The 14,617-nt window shown below is 38.2% G+C and overlaps 2 protein-coding genes across 2 annotated transcripts in view; both read right to left on the reverse strand.

The window, feature by feature from the left end:
• Cda5 (Chitin deacetylase-like 5) overlaps window positions 1–7,231 on the reverse strand; it is a 55,207-nt gene extending 47,976 nt beyond the window's left edge. The window contains exon 1 of the mRNA XM_018542763.1: window positions 7,085–7,231. Within this exon, the coding sequence (XP_018398265.1) occupies window positions 7,085–7,136 (52 nt within the window). The 5' untranslated portion in view covers window positions 7,137–7,231. The remainder of the gene's footprint in view (window positions 1–7,084) is intronic.
• A 2,613-nt stretch (window positions 7,232–9,844) lies between these two features.
• ttv (exostosin glycosyltransferase 1 ttv) lies at window positions 9,845–12,997 on the reverse strand. Its single transcript, XM_018542764.1, has 7 exons — window positions 12,114–12,997; window positions 11,831–12,032; window positions 11,628–11,747; window positions 11,325–11,555; window positions 10,958–11,224; window positions 10,620–10,870; window positions 9,845–10,533 (listed from the first exon to the last, which is right to left on the reverse strand). The coding sequence occupies exons 1-7, from the start codon at window positions 12,995–12,997 to the stop codon at window positions 10,353–10,355; spliced, it is 2,136 nt and encodes a 711-aa protein (XP_018398266.1). The 3' UTR covers window positions 9,845–10,352.
• Between the last annotated feature and the right edge of the window lie 1,620 nt (window positions 12,998–14,617).

The following is a 14,617-nucleotide window of genomic DNA, read 5'->3' on the forward strand; positions in this document are numbered from 1 at the left end:
TCTCTCTCTCTCTCTCTCTCTCTCTCTCTCTCTCTCTCTCTCTCTCTCTCTCGCCTTCTTTTTCTCGCTCTTTTAAATCTATTGTATTTTATATAATTCGTTGCTAATAATAATTTTCTAATCACTTTTATTATGTATAAAATTAACTCGTCCTTAACACAGATGCTTTTCATGTTTCATTACACTGAAACAAAAATTAAGTTAAACTAAGTTAATTAAATTAAATTAATTCGCCTTTATTTCTGATAAAGAATATATGTGTATTTAAGTCAAACATATATATGACTTAAATACACCAAAACTTATCCAACAAAAGAAATAAAGACGAACTAAATTAATTTATATCGGTTTTACTTGCATCTCAAATAGCGGAGTCGAAACTTGGAAAACGCTGGTAATCCAGACCAGATTCAATCGTTCGGTCGAAAACTATAATAAAATGACAGTACAAATAAACGATTTTTTTTCTCAGAATACAGCTACCTTTTGATTACAATTACGTATTAAAACTGTCCTAAGATGGTTTCAAATTTAATGTCGTAAACCGATTCGATTTTTCTATATTCAAGGAAAAGAGTCTCCCAATAATAGTATACAAGAGGCAAAGTTTTTCTTGACGAACAACTCATAGATCTGTCCCTTTGAATCGCAGATATACGGAAAACCTACGATTGAGGGATATAAATATAAGCCGCTTATCCTTCCCTGTCATTTCGAGCCGCGGAATATCTCCACTTCAACGTGAACGCAGTTGGGAATGTGGCGGTTTTTACGTGTCGACGTGCAAAACGACCGAGGGGTTGCCCGTAATGTAAGGTACGTATGCCGCCGGTAAATTCTCCCGATAATTGCGTAGCGGCGCGGGTGCTCTTGGGATCCTGGAGAAAGGATAATAGCTGAGGGAAGTGGTTTTCGAGCACGGCTACGTGTGTAATGTGTGTGTATATCAATGTGAGAGACGCGGGATTACGAGTGCACGGGAGAAGTATCGATTTTATTGCACTGCACGATCGTACTTCCCTCCCGTCGTAGCTGCGTCCGAGGACACTGACGCCCCGGGTGGGTGAAGTTAAAGGATGTAAATTTAACTGGCTCGAATAGCGGTGATTTATATCCGCGTTCTACGGTCGATGCGCGTTACATAAATTATATCGGTTTTATTTGCCAATAGTCATCCCGAATAGCGCGGAGTCGAAACTTGGAAAACGCTGGTAATCCAGACCCGACTCAATCGTTGGGTGAAAACTGTAATAAAATGGCAGGGCAATTTAGTTTAAGAAAACAGCATTATGAGAATAACGTAAATTGGAAAATACTACGTTTTGTAATCTTTAAACAGAAGAATCGACCATAGTTCGAGGGGATAAGACTCTGGCCTCTCGCGTTGCTTCGCGAGCCGTAACTCATGACTTTTTAGAAAGGATAACGCGAGCACTTCGACAGCGACTGCGCGCGATTCGCAGAGCCCTTGACGCTGAGATATCCCGGCGACGTGTAAATCATGGGGCGTAAACTGCATTCCGGCTGCTAAATTACTTCGCTGATGCGAGCTGACGGTATCGCAAAATGGCCCGCCTACGCGCCGAACCGAGTCCGCCTATCTTACGTACATGTACGTGTATATCCCTCTAATGGATATATGTAACGCCATGCAAGAGAGATTGCATCGTATGTTTCAGACTATCGAGGTGGTTGACAAAAGATTATTGCGAGATCATTGTATAATCTTACTGCAATACGCCATTCATTCTACACCATTTTACGATAAATCTTTCTTAGATATATAGTTACACTTAAATAGAAACACAAAAATATAAATACTAAAGAACAAAAACATCTTATTTTTATAGAATGTTTTTGAATTTTCAGAAACATGTTATATGAATTCGATTACATTTCTTGGAATTATATTAATGAATAAAAAAACGATTTCTGTTAAGCCACCATCGATTTCAAGACTGAGAATTAAGAATATTTCTCAATTAATCCAAGTATTATATAACCTCAAAAACCGTATAATTTAATTATAAAGATAAATACACAAGATAATGCGGCCATGAAATAACATAGAAGTACCTTGGACGAGTTTCGATTAAAAAGCTACTGACCTTCGTCAAAGACTTCACTCTAACGTAACTGATAATGTAAATGAGATGGCGTCACTACATGCGATATTTGTGCAATTCGTATTTGTTGCCGCGACGTCACCGTTTATGGAGATGGTTACGTGAATTCAGCTAGTATTTTCATTAATCGATAAGATACTATTGAGAAGTAAGTGGCCACCGCATCCCCTCCGCTATTTAATTTGAATACTCGTTCCGTTAGCACGTGGTCAGATGTTATTTCCATAAGTGAGATATCTTCTTTCTAGAAGAAAAAAAAATCAAGCAACACGCACGAAGGTTGAATCCCAATTATCGATTTCACCGTGGCTTCAGATAGTACTATCTTTCCGTTCTTACTGTCTTGCGCATATCGATGCAGCTCGTGAATCAGAATAGGACATATGTATCATAGAATTCGGAATGATTTTTGATTAGAATTATTTCGTTTTCACTATTCTCTAAAATTTTTTTAAATAAATCTCACTCGCAAAGATTGGAAACTGAGCCATTCCATTTGGCTCAATGTTTGCTCTTTAAAGTAAAGTTCCATTCCAAAGAATTTAGAGAATACTACTCGGAAAAAACGGATTTGCCAAAATCTGAAAATTTAGTTATAGATACAGAGATCTGAAAATAATTTTATTGAACTATCAAAATACTTGTAGGAATCTCAAATATAACAAGTTGCTCCAAACAGTTTTGACGCTCTACAACAGTTCGAGCATCTTATAATTATTTTGATAACCCAACAAAATTATTATCAAATCTGTATCTAGATAATTTTTCAGTAAAAATATTCTTTCCGTGCAAAAAAACTCAAGAGAAATCTAAACACACAATAACTAAACAATTCTAATCAAATCCAACAATCCATTTCAAATAATTCCATAATACTTAATAATAGTAATCATTCCATAATAATAATAATAATAATTCCATAATACCCTATTCGCGCAAGAGAAAAAGGTTACCATCCATCAGCACAATCATCGATCCCGCAATCCAACGGACTTAAAGAGTATATTGACACATCTAGGAAAACTTTGCGGACGCAAACGTGTTACGGAAGAACGGAACGTGAACAGGGCAACCTGACGCGCGACGGTCGATTGCATCCGCGGGTCTCTTGCGAGGAGATCGGTATTTCTTCTTTCTTATTATCTTTCATCTTAACGCGCCGCGATCTCCCTCGCGACGGCGGATACACGTATCTCTTGCGAGACGAAACGAACCCCCCTTATCCCCGTCAACCGTCTCGTTAACCGATGGGAACAGATTTCTGATTCCGTCCCCTTCCCGTTGCCGAACGCCGTCGTCCGCTTGCCCGCCTGCGGTGCACACGGTGCAACCGAGCACCTCCGGGTGGATTTCGCAAAGGGGACCATTTCCACGGCGAGCCAGGTCGCCGTGTTACCGAAATATAGTAACAATACCGTTAAAGCATTCTCTTTTGTTCGGATCCACGACGCGATGGCGTCGCGCCCGCTTCGCCGATGAATCTGATCCGGCCAGATACCGAGACTAACGTGGATCACGACAGGCGTTATGGTCACTTTCGGATTTCGTAAAATCGTGCAGGCTGATTCTGTTCCGCGAGAAACCCGCGAGAAGCTCCGTTTGGCACGCCGGCCATACATTCGTCAGCGGGCTGGAGCGGCGCGATTCCTTCATGGGAATGCACGAACGAAGATGCAAGTGGAGTCTCCGACGGTAGTTGCCACTTGTAAGATTATTACGTAAACTAAATCGACAGGCATAAGCGGATTTACTAGCAGGCGTACTAATCGGTTGCTTCAGGCAACCGTTTTACTACTTGAGAGTCTCCTAATTGTTTAGTCAATTGGTATATCCCGCTTCTATCTCGTAGTAAAGTTTATACTTATATACGTACAAAAAATAACTGTTAAGCAATCAAAATTGTAAATCTTCCCTCGAGCTGACACGCACCATTATTCAACAATTTCGCAATTATTAATTTTATAAAGTTTTACCTACTTTTTGGCAGCAATCAGCAGCTTTTCTACTTAATCGATTTTTGTTTTATACTATTTTTGTCGTCTGAATAAACCTAAGTTGGCTTTCCAAGCGAGATCTTCTGGTGACAAAAGTTTTCCCCGAATATACCACGAGTTTCCCGAGAGACTCGCCGTTTCGTAAGGATTTTCGACGAAATATTCACCGGAGCGCTCGACTCTATCCAAGCTCGGCCACTGTGCTGCGGCGAAGTTTCGCAAATCGGTCTTTTCGCATGCGAAACCGACCTACCGTGCTACCGGATTGCAAAAGGCTTCTCCTCCCTCCCGAAAAAGTAAGAGACGAACGTGCAGTACCGTCCGCGGGAGATTCCTGCATTTGGGAATGTTAAACCGTCGCTGTGTCGCGGGAACGTTTCTTCGGGGAAGGAACCTCTCGCGGATAATTGTGTATTATGTAGACACGTTTAATTACTCGCAAACACAAACAGAGCGGCGCATACACGCACGCACTCGCTCCACACACTCAAGATTCTTCATTCAGATATCGCAAATCTCATAAACGAGATAATTATAATGAATCGTTTGCTCTTACCACTTTTCTCGGACCTGAATGACTTACGGCGTGACAGTAAAGTATGAAGATGCATTAATAAAACTTTAATTATCTAACATTCCATTTTCTATTACATTGTCTCTACATATAGAGATTTATTTATGACATTTACACCCTAAGCTTTATTTATAGAAATAAATATTTAATAAATTAAAAAGACAAATTAAGAGTCAAGAATTAAAAAATTTTATAATCTTTAAATGAAGTGGTCAAAAACATAAAATAAATATTAAATCGTCAAAAAAACGCAAAAAACATAGCATGTAAAAACAAAAGAAGAAGACTCAATTCAAGAGTCGAAACTAGTTAAGTTATGTATTTGAAGAGCTACGATTTTGCGATAATGTAAAGTTATTTTTTAATTCTTTTGTTTTTACATGCTATGTTTTTTGCGTTTTTTTGACGATTTAATATTTATTTTATGTTTTTGACCACTTCATTTAAAGATTATAAAATTTTTTAATTCTTGACTCTTAATTTGTCTTTTTAATTTATTATTTGTTTTAAACTAAGAGTCCTTTACATCATTTATTATTGTTTTTGAAATAAATATTTATTAAAGAAATTATACATTTTTTTAATTAAAAAGAAGACCCAGATGTTCAAATTACAGAAATCATTTTTGCGGAATGAATAATTTTGCTGTAATATTTAAGAATTTAGTTAGATACAAATCTGAAAATGATTTTATTGGCTCATCAAGATAATTATGTAGGAAATTCAAGCACGATAAGCAATGCTATCAAAAATTTAAGTATTCAACCAGTTGAGCGTTCTATATAATTATTTAAATGGGGCAACAAAATTATATACAATATATATTTTCAGATTTATATCTAACTAAATTCTTAGATATTTCAGCAAAATTTTCAAATACTTCAGCACAATCTAGTGCAGTTATGCCGTTGATGTATTGAAATCGAAAGTAATAAAGTGACATCCCATTTAAATTAATATTCATTAATTTTACGTTAGTACCTCCATCTTACGCAGTTAATCCCTCGAGATTTGCCTGAAGCAACACTATACGACATTAATCGGCCTCCTGGAATAATTAACTCGGCTCAAAAGACATGCGCCGTGACAGCGCGGGTTTGAAAGAAAAGTGCGTTCGTGCGTCTCGGTCGCCCATGCGGGACATTCTTGTCAACCATAGGGATCAGGCGCGACGGGAAGCGAGTTCTTCGAGAGTGTAGCGCTACCCTCGGGCGCACCCCGGGGGATCGGCGGGCGCGATAGCTTGATTTCCGCGTGTGCCAGTTATCCAACGGCGCGGACATTACGTAAACTGACATTTTCGCAGCTAATACGAGCGAGCGAGCGAGCGAGCGAATGAGCGAGCATGCGATTCCAGCCCAAGTTGCCAGCGAGTTCCACTCTATGCGATAGCCTTTCCCGCGCCGCGGACCCTCTCGAAGGAAAAAAAACTTTGTCTCAATAAATTGTCCTGTCGCACCGAGACCGCGCAATCAATTCTCCGTCCGGTTGATCTGCAATATTCCTTATTCGTTACTATTACCTGTACACTCTAAAAAAATATCGGTGTGGATTTAACACCATGTAGTGTCTATATAATTCTCACCGTGTTGGTGTTAATACTACATCGAGCATGATAGGGATTTATAATCCCTGCGGTACACATTAGGAGTATATTTGTATCATAAAACTTACATCATATTTGGGCGTTAATATTAATAACAACACAGTGAGAATTATATAACGCACTCTAAAAAAAAATTACTAAATTTTAATATCGTACATATTTCTTTAAATGGTAAGCATATAAACTTACAGTAAATAATTATTTACTCAATATATAAAAATGATAGTCAAATTATAATAAATTGAGGTCTTTTTGTATCAAATAAATATATGTTTATATTTCGTAAATATGTATTTACTTAGAAATATTTAAATATTCATTAAATTTTTTCAGTGCACAGCGCTAAATCCACACCAACATTTTTTAGAGTTTATCGTTGAGCGAAATGACCGATTGAAGTATCCCATTAACATTAATGATCTTGATAAGAATAAAATTTTAATAGAAGATTTCTGTAAAATTCGTTTCGAAGGATGTCATTGGATGATTTTAATGCGACTGTATACACATTAAGAGTGAAATATTTAATTCGGTCCTCAATTAATCAAGAATATATTCGTCAAATATTCATTGAATATTAAAGATTATGTAAAAGAAGCAAAGTGCAATGACACTTGTGTTTTCAGTATCAAATACCACACATAAAATAGAGGAGGTAAAGTACGACCCTCTCAACTTCGGACGTAAAGTCAGTTGGCTCGATCGCGTTTATATGCGGCCTTTAAATGCACACCCTCGGTAAAGAGGAGATATACAACGATTAATGAAAGTCGGGTAAACTTACCCACTCTCGACACGACCGCCAGTATCAGCAGCACGCTGCTTACGATTATCATCTTCCCTCGTGGCTGTTGGTCGCTGACGTAGGAATCACGACGTGGTCGGTGGTATCGGTCGAAGGTGAAGGAACGATTGCGGCTGTGTTATCCTCTTCTCCTCTGCACGCGGACTCACACCGACCGCACCGGAAGGGAGGCGAAACCGGAGCGGGGATTTCAAAATCCGTTCGAGTCCCTCGGTGTCTCCGGATCCACCGGACTCGGTTACCCGCGGACTGACCTCGCGGGTCGATCGTCACTCCGAATCTCCGTTTTTTTTTCCCTTCCTCTTCCTCTTCCTTCCGACGAGCGCGCCGACGAGCGAGCCTACGAGAGCCGCAGCAGCAATGCAGCGCCGTTGTTCAGAGCCGCGAATGCGCCATGGACGTCGCAGAACGTATGCTACGGTCACGAGGAGAGAAAGGTGACTGCGGGTATATACGCGAGGCGTGCACGATACCGCCCGTCTTCATGGCATAGTCACCTTTCTAGCAAGAGCGGGCAACAAAGAAGGGAGCCTTGGTGCTATACCCACCACCGCGCGCATTGCCCACCACCTCATCAATACGATAGACGTTCGCGATCACCAGGAATGGAGTGGGGACCGGGTGATGGACACTGATCGTCTTCGACGACCATTCAAAATCCGCGTCACTCGAGCTTTTCTTTCGACGCCACACTGCATCTTTAATTCCCCGAATCCGTACTCGATTTCCTGTAGCCAAAGGGGTTGCGCGATGACGAGATGCATTTCAGTCTACGTACAATCAGACCAGATTTCTGTCAGAACAATTTTTCAAAAAAAAAGATAGAATCCTTGCTCGTGAATTATGGATTACATACTGATAATGAAAGCTCGAAGAGCGGCAGCACTGAAAAATGTAAGCAGTGAACTAGCAGTAAAGTGAATTGGCCAATCATAGTCGAGGCAACTATTTTAAAACTCGCGGCTCAGATTCGCTTATTGTCTAAGTTTTACCATGCTTTTGTTTTTCTTTATATGTTGTATACTATTATAAATAATAAGTTACAATAATCAGATAATTATTATACGAAATTATAATCGTTCATTACGGCAAAAAATTGTTAATAAATCTATACTATGCTTCTATGACTTAGAAGACGAGTCAGCATTCTCCTAAAATTTATAGATCAGTAAAATCTACAATTATATCACGGGATCTACTATTGAACGATCAATAAAAATAATTATGTTATCTCCAAACAGCGTTTCTTTTTGTACAAAACAGTTTATTTTTTTTCCCCATATAAAATGACTAATACTATATCTTATTACCTTACATTATTTTTTTCCGCAATACGATTATATGGAAAATGTTTAACAGATCGGAACCATCACTTCGTATCGGATAGAATCAAAATATCTATGGTCACTGCATAGGACTTTTTTCTTTGTACAAAGAATTACGCTTGCCTTCAGTGACCGGTAACGATTGGAACATATTCGATTAGGATTGTTCGCCGAGCAATTGAAGGATAGAGATTATCCTACCAGTTTCTATATACACCCAAGATACTAATTTACATTTATCAATTGATGCAACTCAAGGACAATTGTAAAGTAAATCAATCATTAGAATTAATGATAACATGAAATTCTGAATAACAATGATAATTTCAATTACTATAACTCGCAATCGCTTTTGATTCTAACGCATACCTCCTCAAGTTGCAGAAATATATTGTGCATAAAAATTATATAGAGCTTTTTCAATGTCCCTCTAGAATGATTACGAAACGCACAGAAAAAAAAACATATCACAAATATAAATAGCTTTTCGTCTTTAAGACGCATGCAGATGCCACATTATTGTACAATCCTTCTAACTGAGGGATTACATGTTATTTCTCTCATCATGTAACAACGTATATCGGTGTAAACGACTAGATATTGTTGCGACGCCTTGATAAAGAAAGTTTCTTTTCTTTTTTTTCCAAGCATGTTCCTGAGAACTCGGCAGTATTCGAATAGATATGCTGAACTGAATAGATATGCTGATCGATCTCGTTAACTATATTCGTGAACTAATGCGATCGGTAGAACGTGATTACTCAGTGAAACAATGTAGCGTACGCAATAATATGCACATAAATAATTGTGCATGATTATAGATAAATTGACAGAATCTCTTCAGATATAAAATTTGATCAAATTTAAATACATGATATATATATATATATATTTTTTTTTAAAAGAGATAAAAGTGATAAAAAGGGGAAACGGGTTAGTAAGGCGACGCTTAAAATTATATCGTATTAAAATTATTCGATAGCAAGAAAAATCGATATCGATAATTGCATTAAATTCTAACATCTTTACAGTCATTTTAAATATAAACAGATCTTGCTTGCACTTTGCCTCAATATAAACATTGACTTTCACGTCACCACTATCAAAGCACTTGACGAAGTCCGCCCTAAAATTTTACGGATTTCTTACGTATCCTGAATCTAAGAAGAATTACATGAAATACATTTATTCAAATAGAAAAACATTCGCAAATTTCTATGATTAAAAATATTGTTATACATACAAATATGATTTTTTTGCTTCTTTGTTTTCCTTTTTAGCTGTTAAGATAAATTGTACGAAAACACGCGCGTAAGAAAAATTTGATTTTTCTATCTGTTTTCAAATCGTTCAAACGATCTCAATAGCAAGTATGTGAAAAATCCAATGTTTATTAAACAACTTTTTGTAATTACGAAAATAATTACGAAATAATTTGTATGTACATCAATTAAATGCTAACCCGCAGTTAGTGATAGCTGCGCGAGATATCGTCAAATTGAAACGGCATCGTTATGATTCTACAATTTGTACAAAATTACTAGCAAATAAATCGCAGGGATATCACCGTGCGTCCTTGCTGAGAATAACGGACTTTGATTTGCTGCCCGACAATACCAATAGCCTAATATGGCATAGCACGCAAACGCGCGAATGTGTCCCGTATATACCTGTATATGCACATTCATACGACAAAGACGGTAGATCTGTTTTTTTAGCTATAATTATTGCACTTGCTCGTATTATTCCGCTCTTTCCTTTTTCATTCTCTAAAATTATGTACATACATAACATTCTTCTGACTTCATTTTTATCATAAGTGCGCTAAAAAAATAGATCTAGTATCGTACGCAAAGATTTTGCGTTATTTGGCGCGCTTGAAAAATTAAATAGTCATGCGTAATCGAGCAGTGTGTACAATTCTAATTACTAACTAGTTCAATTTGCCTATATTTCTTGCGCAAATTGCTCACGGAATCTTTGAACAGAACGGGGTCCAATCGCATGTTAGATCGCAACAATGGCATATACCCGAAAACAGCGACAAATGTGTTCATGCATGTTTGTCGTTGTATGAAATGATCCGGATCGTTCCACGGCGATCTGAAATTCAACGATACATGAGTCAGAAATCGATAACGATATCATATATATTGGTCAACGAAAACATAATTATTAATGATATCTACCTAATTCCAGCTACCGTGGTATCTTTGTACAATTTGCGCTGCGTCACTTTAATAGGCGGCCTTCGAGTTACGTGACTCACCAGGAAATTCATGAGTATATCCTCGCAATTCTGCGACTGCTCCACGGTCTTATGGAGAGTTGAGCTTAACAACTCGGTATATAGAGTATTATAATAGCGGTGGTAAAAAGCTGCACCGGTGAGAATGATACTGTAGTCGTTTGTCCACTTACTGGTATAACCCCAGGAACGCTACGAACATAAAAGCCAGATTAGCTCGATTACGAAACAGTTATAGGCTAAACGGAAGTTATTTAACGCGAACTGCATAATACCTACCTTTGAGTCATCCCAATAGTGAGACCTTGCTGGATACCCTACTATTCGATCAGGAAATGACCGCCAAACCGTAAAAGCGAAATCAATCTCATCGGTATTTAGAGTGGCGTCCTCGTCGAGTGACAATATGGCACTAGTTTTGATTAACGGATGAGGATAAAAACGTTGAGATATGCCATCAACCGCGACAACGTGAATTGACGCTCTGATACCTTGCCAACGTGGTTTTCTTGGCACCGGAATGTCCGAGTTCCACATAAGTATTATCTTGAACAAAATATTTTGTTAGCAGATAGATATATTACAAAATGCATAACAAAGAGAAATAATAAGAAATTAACAATAGATACCTTATCTATAGACTTACCTTATCTAGATACTTGCTTTTCGCGAGACTCCTAAGTAAACGATAAAGTACGGCGGTGGATCCCAATTGCGAATAGATTATGGCAGTGAAAGTGTTACCAGGATTACTGTTTGAAAAGGGAAGTTCCTGCTGACTATCAGTGAACTGCGGCAAAATCGCCAATGCTCCAGGACTATTGTTCCAGACAATTCTTTCCCTCGCACCTTCCCATGGCAAACGCTCGCGAATATTCTAAATTAATAATTATAATTAACGAAAGGCCAAAAGCGTAAGATTCTGATAACTTACGATAAAAGCAATTACCTCGAACACGGTAAAAACAATTTTTTCAATAGAAGAAAAATATCTCTCCCATAAAAATTGTGTTTGTTGCCGTAGTTTTAGAATTTGTACATTGGACACAGATCGTAATATATCCGGAATCTGCAACATTCATGAAATTTAATCATTCGCTTGTGAATAAAGTGACAGTAAAATTAATTCAAAATATGCATTATGTTCCTCACTTGGAGTAATAATCTCTCGTCGGAAAATATTACAGCCTGATTCCAATCAATACGCTCATGAAAGGGAAGAGCCCAACCATTACTTAAAATGACTGGAATACACCCCGATCTCAGGGCTTCTAGAAATCGAAAGCTACCTAATCGTCGTCCTCGTGGAACGAGACAAAACGTAGCGTTCATTAATAAAATTTCATAGTCATATCTGCAAAATGAAAAATATGAGTAATTATATTTTGAACAATGTCCACGCGATTCAAACAATTTCAACATTTTCGCTACTTACGTATCATATTCTTGATTATCTTGCTGACAGTGTTCATCCTGGAATTCTCTCCAAGTCTTCCCATGGCGGCAAGTTGTAACAAACACCAAATCTTTACCATTATGCAGATGATAGAGAGCATTTCTTGTCTCGGATCCAATGCCATGCACATATCGTTTTCCCTTAAAAGCTGCCACATATTTTTTATTATTAGGAAAATTATTTTCTAACGCTTGGCCGGGTTCTCCACCACGTTCCGGATGTTGTTTGCCAAACAGAGGTATTGACACATCAAAGTCAGGTCTGTGTTTAAAGATGGACATGCTGGCCTTAGCGAGCATGGCATAACCCACATCGAAAGCCAGCGATTCTTCGGAATAATCGGGCCACGTACCAGAATACAAGTTGAATATCAGATGATTCCTTCCGTTATTCCAATATGGCAGGTGCAATAATTTCAAGGGAAGATTGTGTACAAATTCAGTCGATAAGGGATCTCTATCTAATGTATCCAGGGCTAAGACAAATATACATGCCCGTGCTGGGTCCGACGTGTAATATCTCGACTCCGTGATAACATTTAATATTTTTTGGTATAGTGGACTTATCACATCCTCGACCGGGTAAACATACACGGTGAAACCTTGCTTGCATCTTGTAAAGTCAAAGCAAGTTTCCATACGACAATACCGTGTACGTTGAGATATGATCAAAGCCCCGCTGGATGTCTTTAAATCTTTGTCATAGAACTCTTCGTTTAGACTTAAATATGAAGGCAATCGCTCATAAGGCAACTGAGATCTGCCTGTCCATTTTTCGCTTTTTAAACGATATCCACCGAAATAGCAATAACCAAGAAACGCACATGTTACGAATAATAATAGATAGCGTTTCTTGGCCTGCATTTTCGATACAGTCAGGTTATACAAAGATATATGATAGTTCTAAGCATTATTTGATCCGATGTGAAAGGTCTGTATTCAATCACAAACACATTGTAACAGCTACTATGTTATCTCAGAAATTTCTCCAGAATATAATCACGCCTATTCTTTTATATTGCTGTAACAAAACAAAGAGTCTATGTGTCATTATAAACTTTTCATTAAAAAAAAAAAAAAATGGCAAAAATATATTTGCAACAAAAGTAAAGACAAATATTTTACTGATAAATTTTAGGAATATTTAAACAAATTTAAAGAGAAATTATACGCGTTGGTAAGTCCGGATCTACAATAAATGTTTTAAGCCTTAAGCCGTAAGAAATTGACCAATTACAGTCAAATACGTGGAGAATAATTGATTGTAATTCGTCCATTTCTTATGGCATAAGGCTTAAAAATTTATTGTAGATCCGGAGTAAGATAACGCTTGTTATCATAGTGACACAGTATCTCGTGATACACGCATATCTCTGCGATATTATACAATTTTCTCCATTCCGATTCAATTGAACAGAAAAAAATTAGGAAATTTAGACGACACTCGAAGAAAAGTTGTCACCTGTTCGAAACTAAGACAGATGGGAGCTATTGACAGAAAAGGCTGCTCGATCCTCACAAGATACATGATGGACCGACGGAACGATATATAAATCCGCTGATGAAATTCTATAGATGATATCGGTATGATGACGCGCAGGATGCGCACAACACGACGACAGATCGTACAAATACTGCGAATCTGTGGCGACGATTCGGTTCGATCCTCCAATCGACTTGAGATAACCTATAAGCCGCGCGGAGCCAAATCCCACGCGATCGGCGATCTCGCCGTAATTCCACGTCGCGATCAAATCAGATTAAATGGCACGCGCAACTCATAACGATATCCTACGCGATACACCCGTCTTACGACACGGTCGCGTATCGCCGACGTGACGGCATCACCATCATCCTTCTAGGTTATCTACGGCGCACAGCAATTCCGTTGGGCCCGGCGGCGACTTTACGCCCACTCGCATTTCGGCCCGATGCCGGACGGACACGCGTGGCATCGATCGGCGAGCGCCCACGAGTGCAAAATCATTGCACGCTGCGGCGCATTGAAATAATTGCTCTAAAAAAGCAAGTCGCGAACAGTGCCGTGACGTCGCGGATGATTGGTAGACTGGCACACCGCCTACCGTCCTGCACCGTACTTCACGCTCGCGAGAGCGACGGCAACTCGCAAACAGCGGCGAACGTCACGATGCATCGCGTCGCGGCGCATAATATTACTTCGCTAATTAACGGACGAATGCGCATATGTATATGTAAATATAAAACTTAATGACAGAGTATTTTCATACTTTATGTTATGTATATTTGCTTTATATAATCATTTACATAACACTCTGATATAATTTATATAATTATAACACTCATATTATTTATATAATTATATATAATACGTGATGTTTTTATGGTGCATGTGTATGCGTTTCGCCAAAAAATGATGATATTTATACACAATATTATGCGCGCGTTCAAAAATTTTATTGTATAATTATTTTATTTAAAATTTTACATAAATATGTAGATTTG

Source organism: Cyphomyrmex costatus, unplaced genomic scaffold (genome assembly GCF_001594065.2).
Source record: "Cyphomyrmex costatus isolate MS0001 unplaced genomic scaffold, Ccosl1.0 scaffold344, whole genome shotgun sequence".
In the NCBI taxonomy this organism is placed as follows: domain Eukaryota; kingdom Metazoa; phylum Arthropoda; class Insecta; order Hymenoptera; family Formicidae; genus Cyphomyrmex; species Cyphomyrmex costatus.

Excerpts from the sequence above, each read along its gene's own strand:
- ttv (XM_018542764.1), bottom strand. The coding sequence starts at position 12,997 with ATGCAGGCCAAGAAACGCTATCTATTATTATTCGTAACATGTGCGTTT. Across the intron at positions 11,556-11,627 it reads TTGTTTTTACCGTGTTCGAG|AATATTCGCGAGCGTTTGCC; the intron begins GTAATTGCTTTT and ends TTATTAATTTAG. Across the intron at positions 11,225-11,324 it reads AAAGCAAGTATCTAGATAAG|ATAATACTTATGTGGAACTC; the intron begins GTAAGTCTATAG and ends ATTTTGTTCAAG.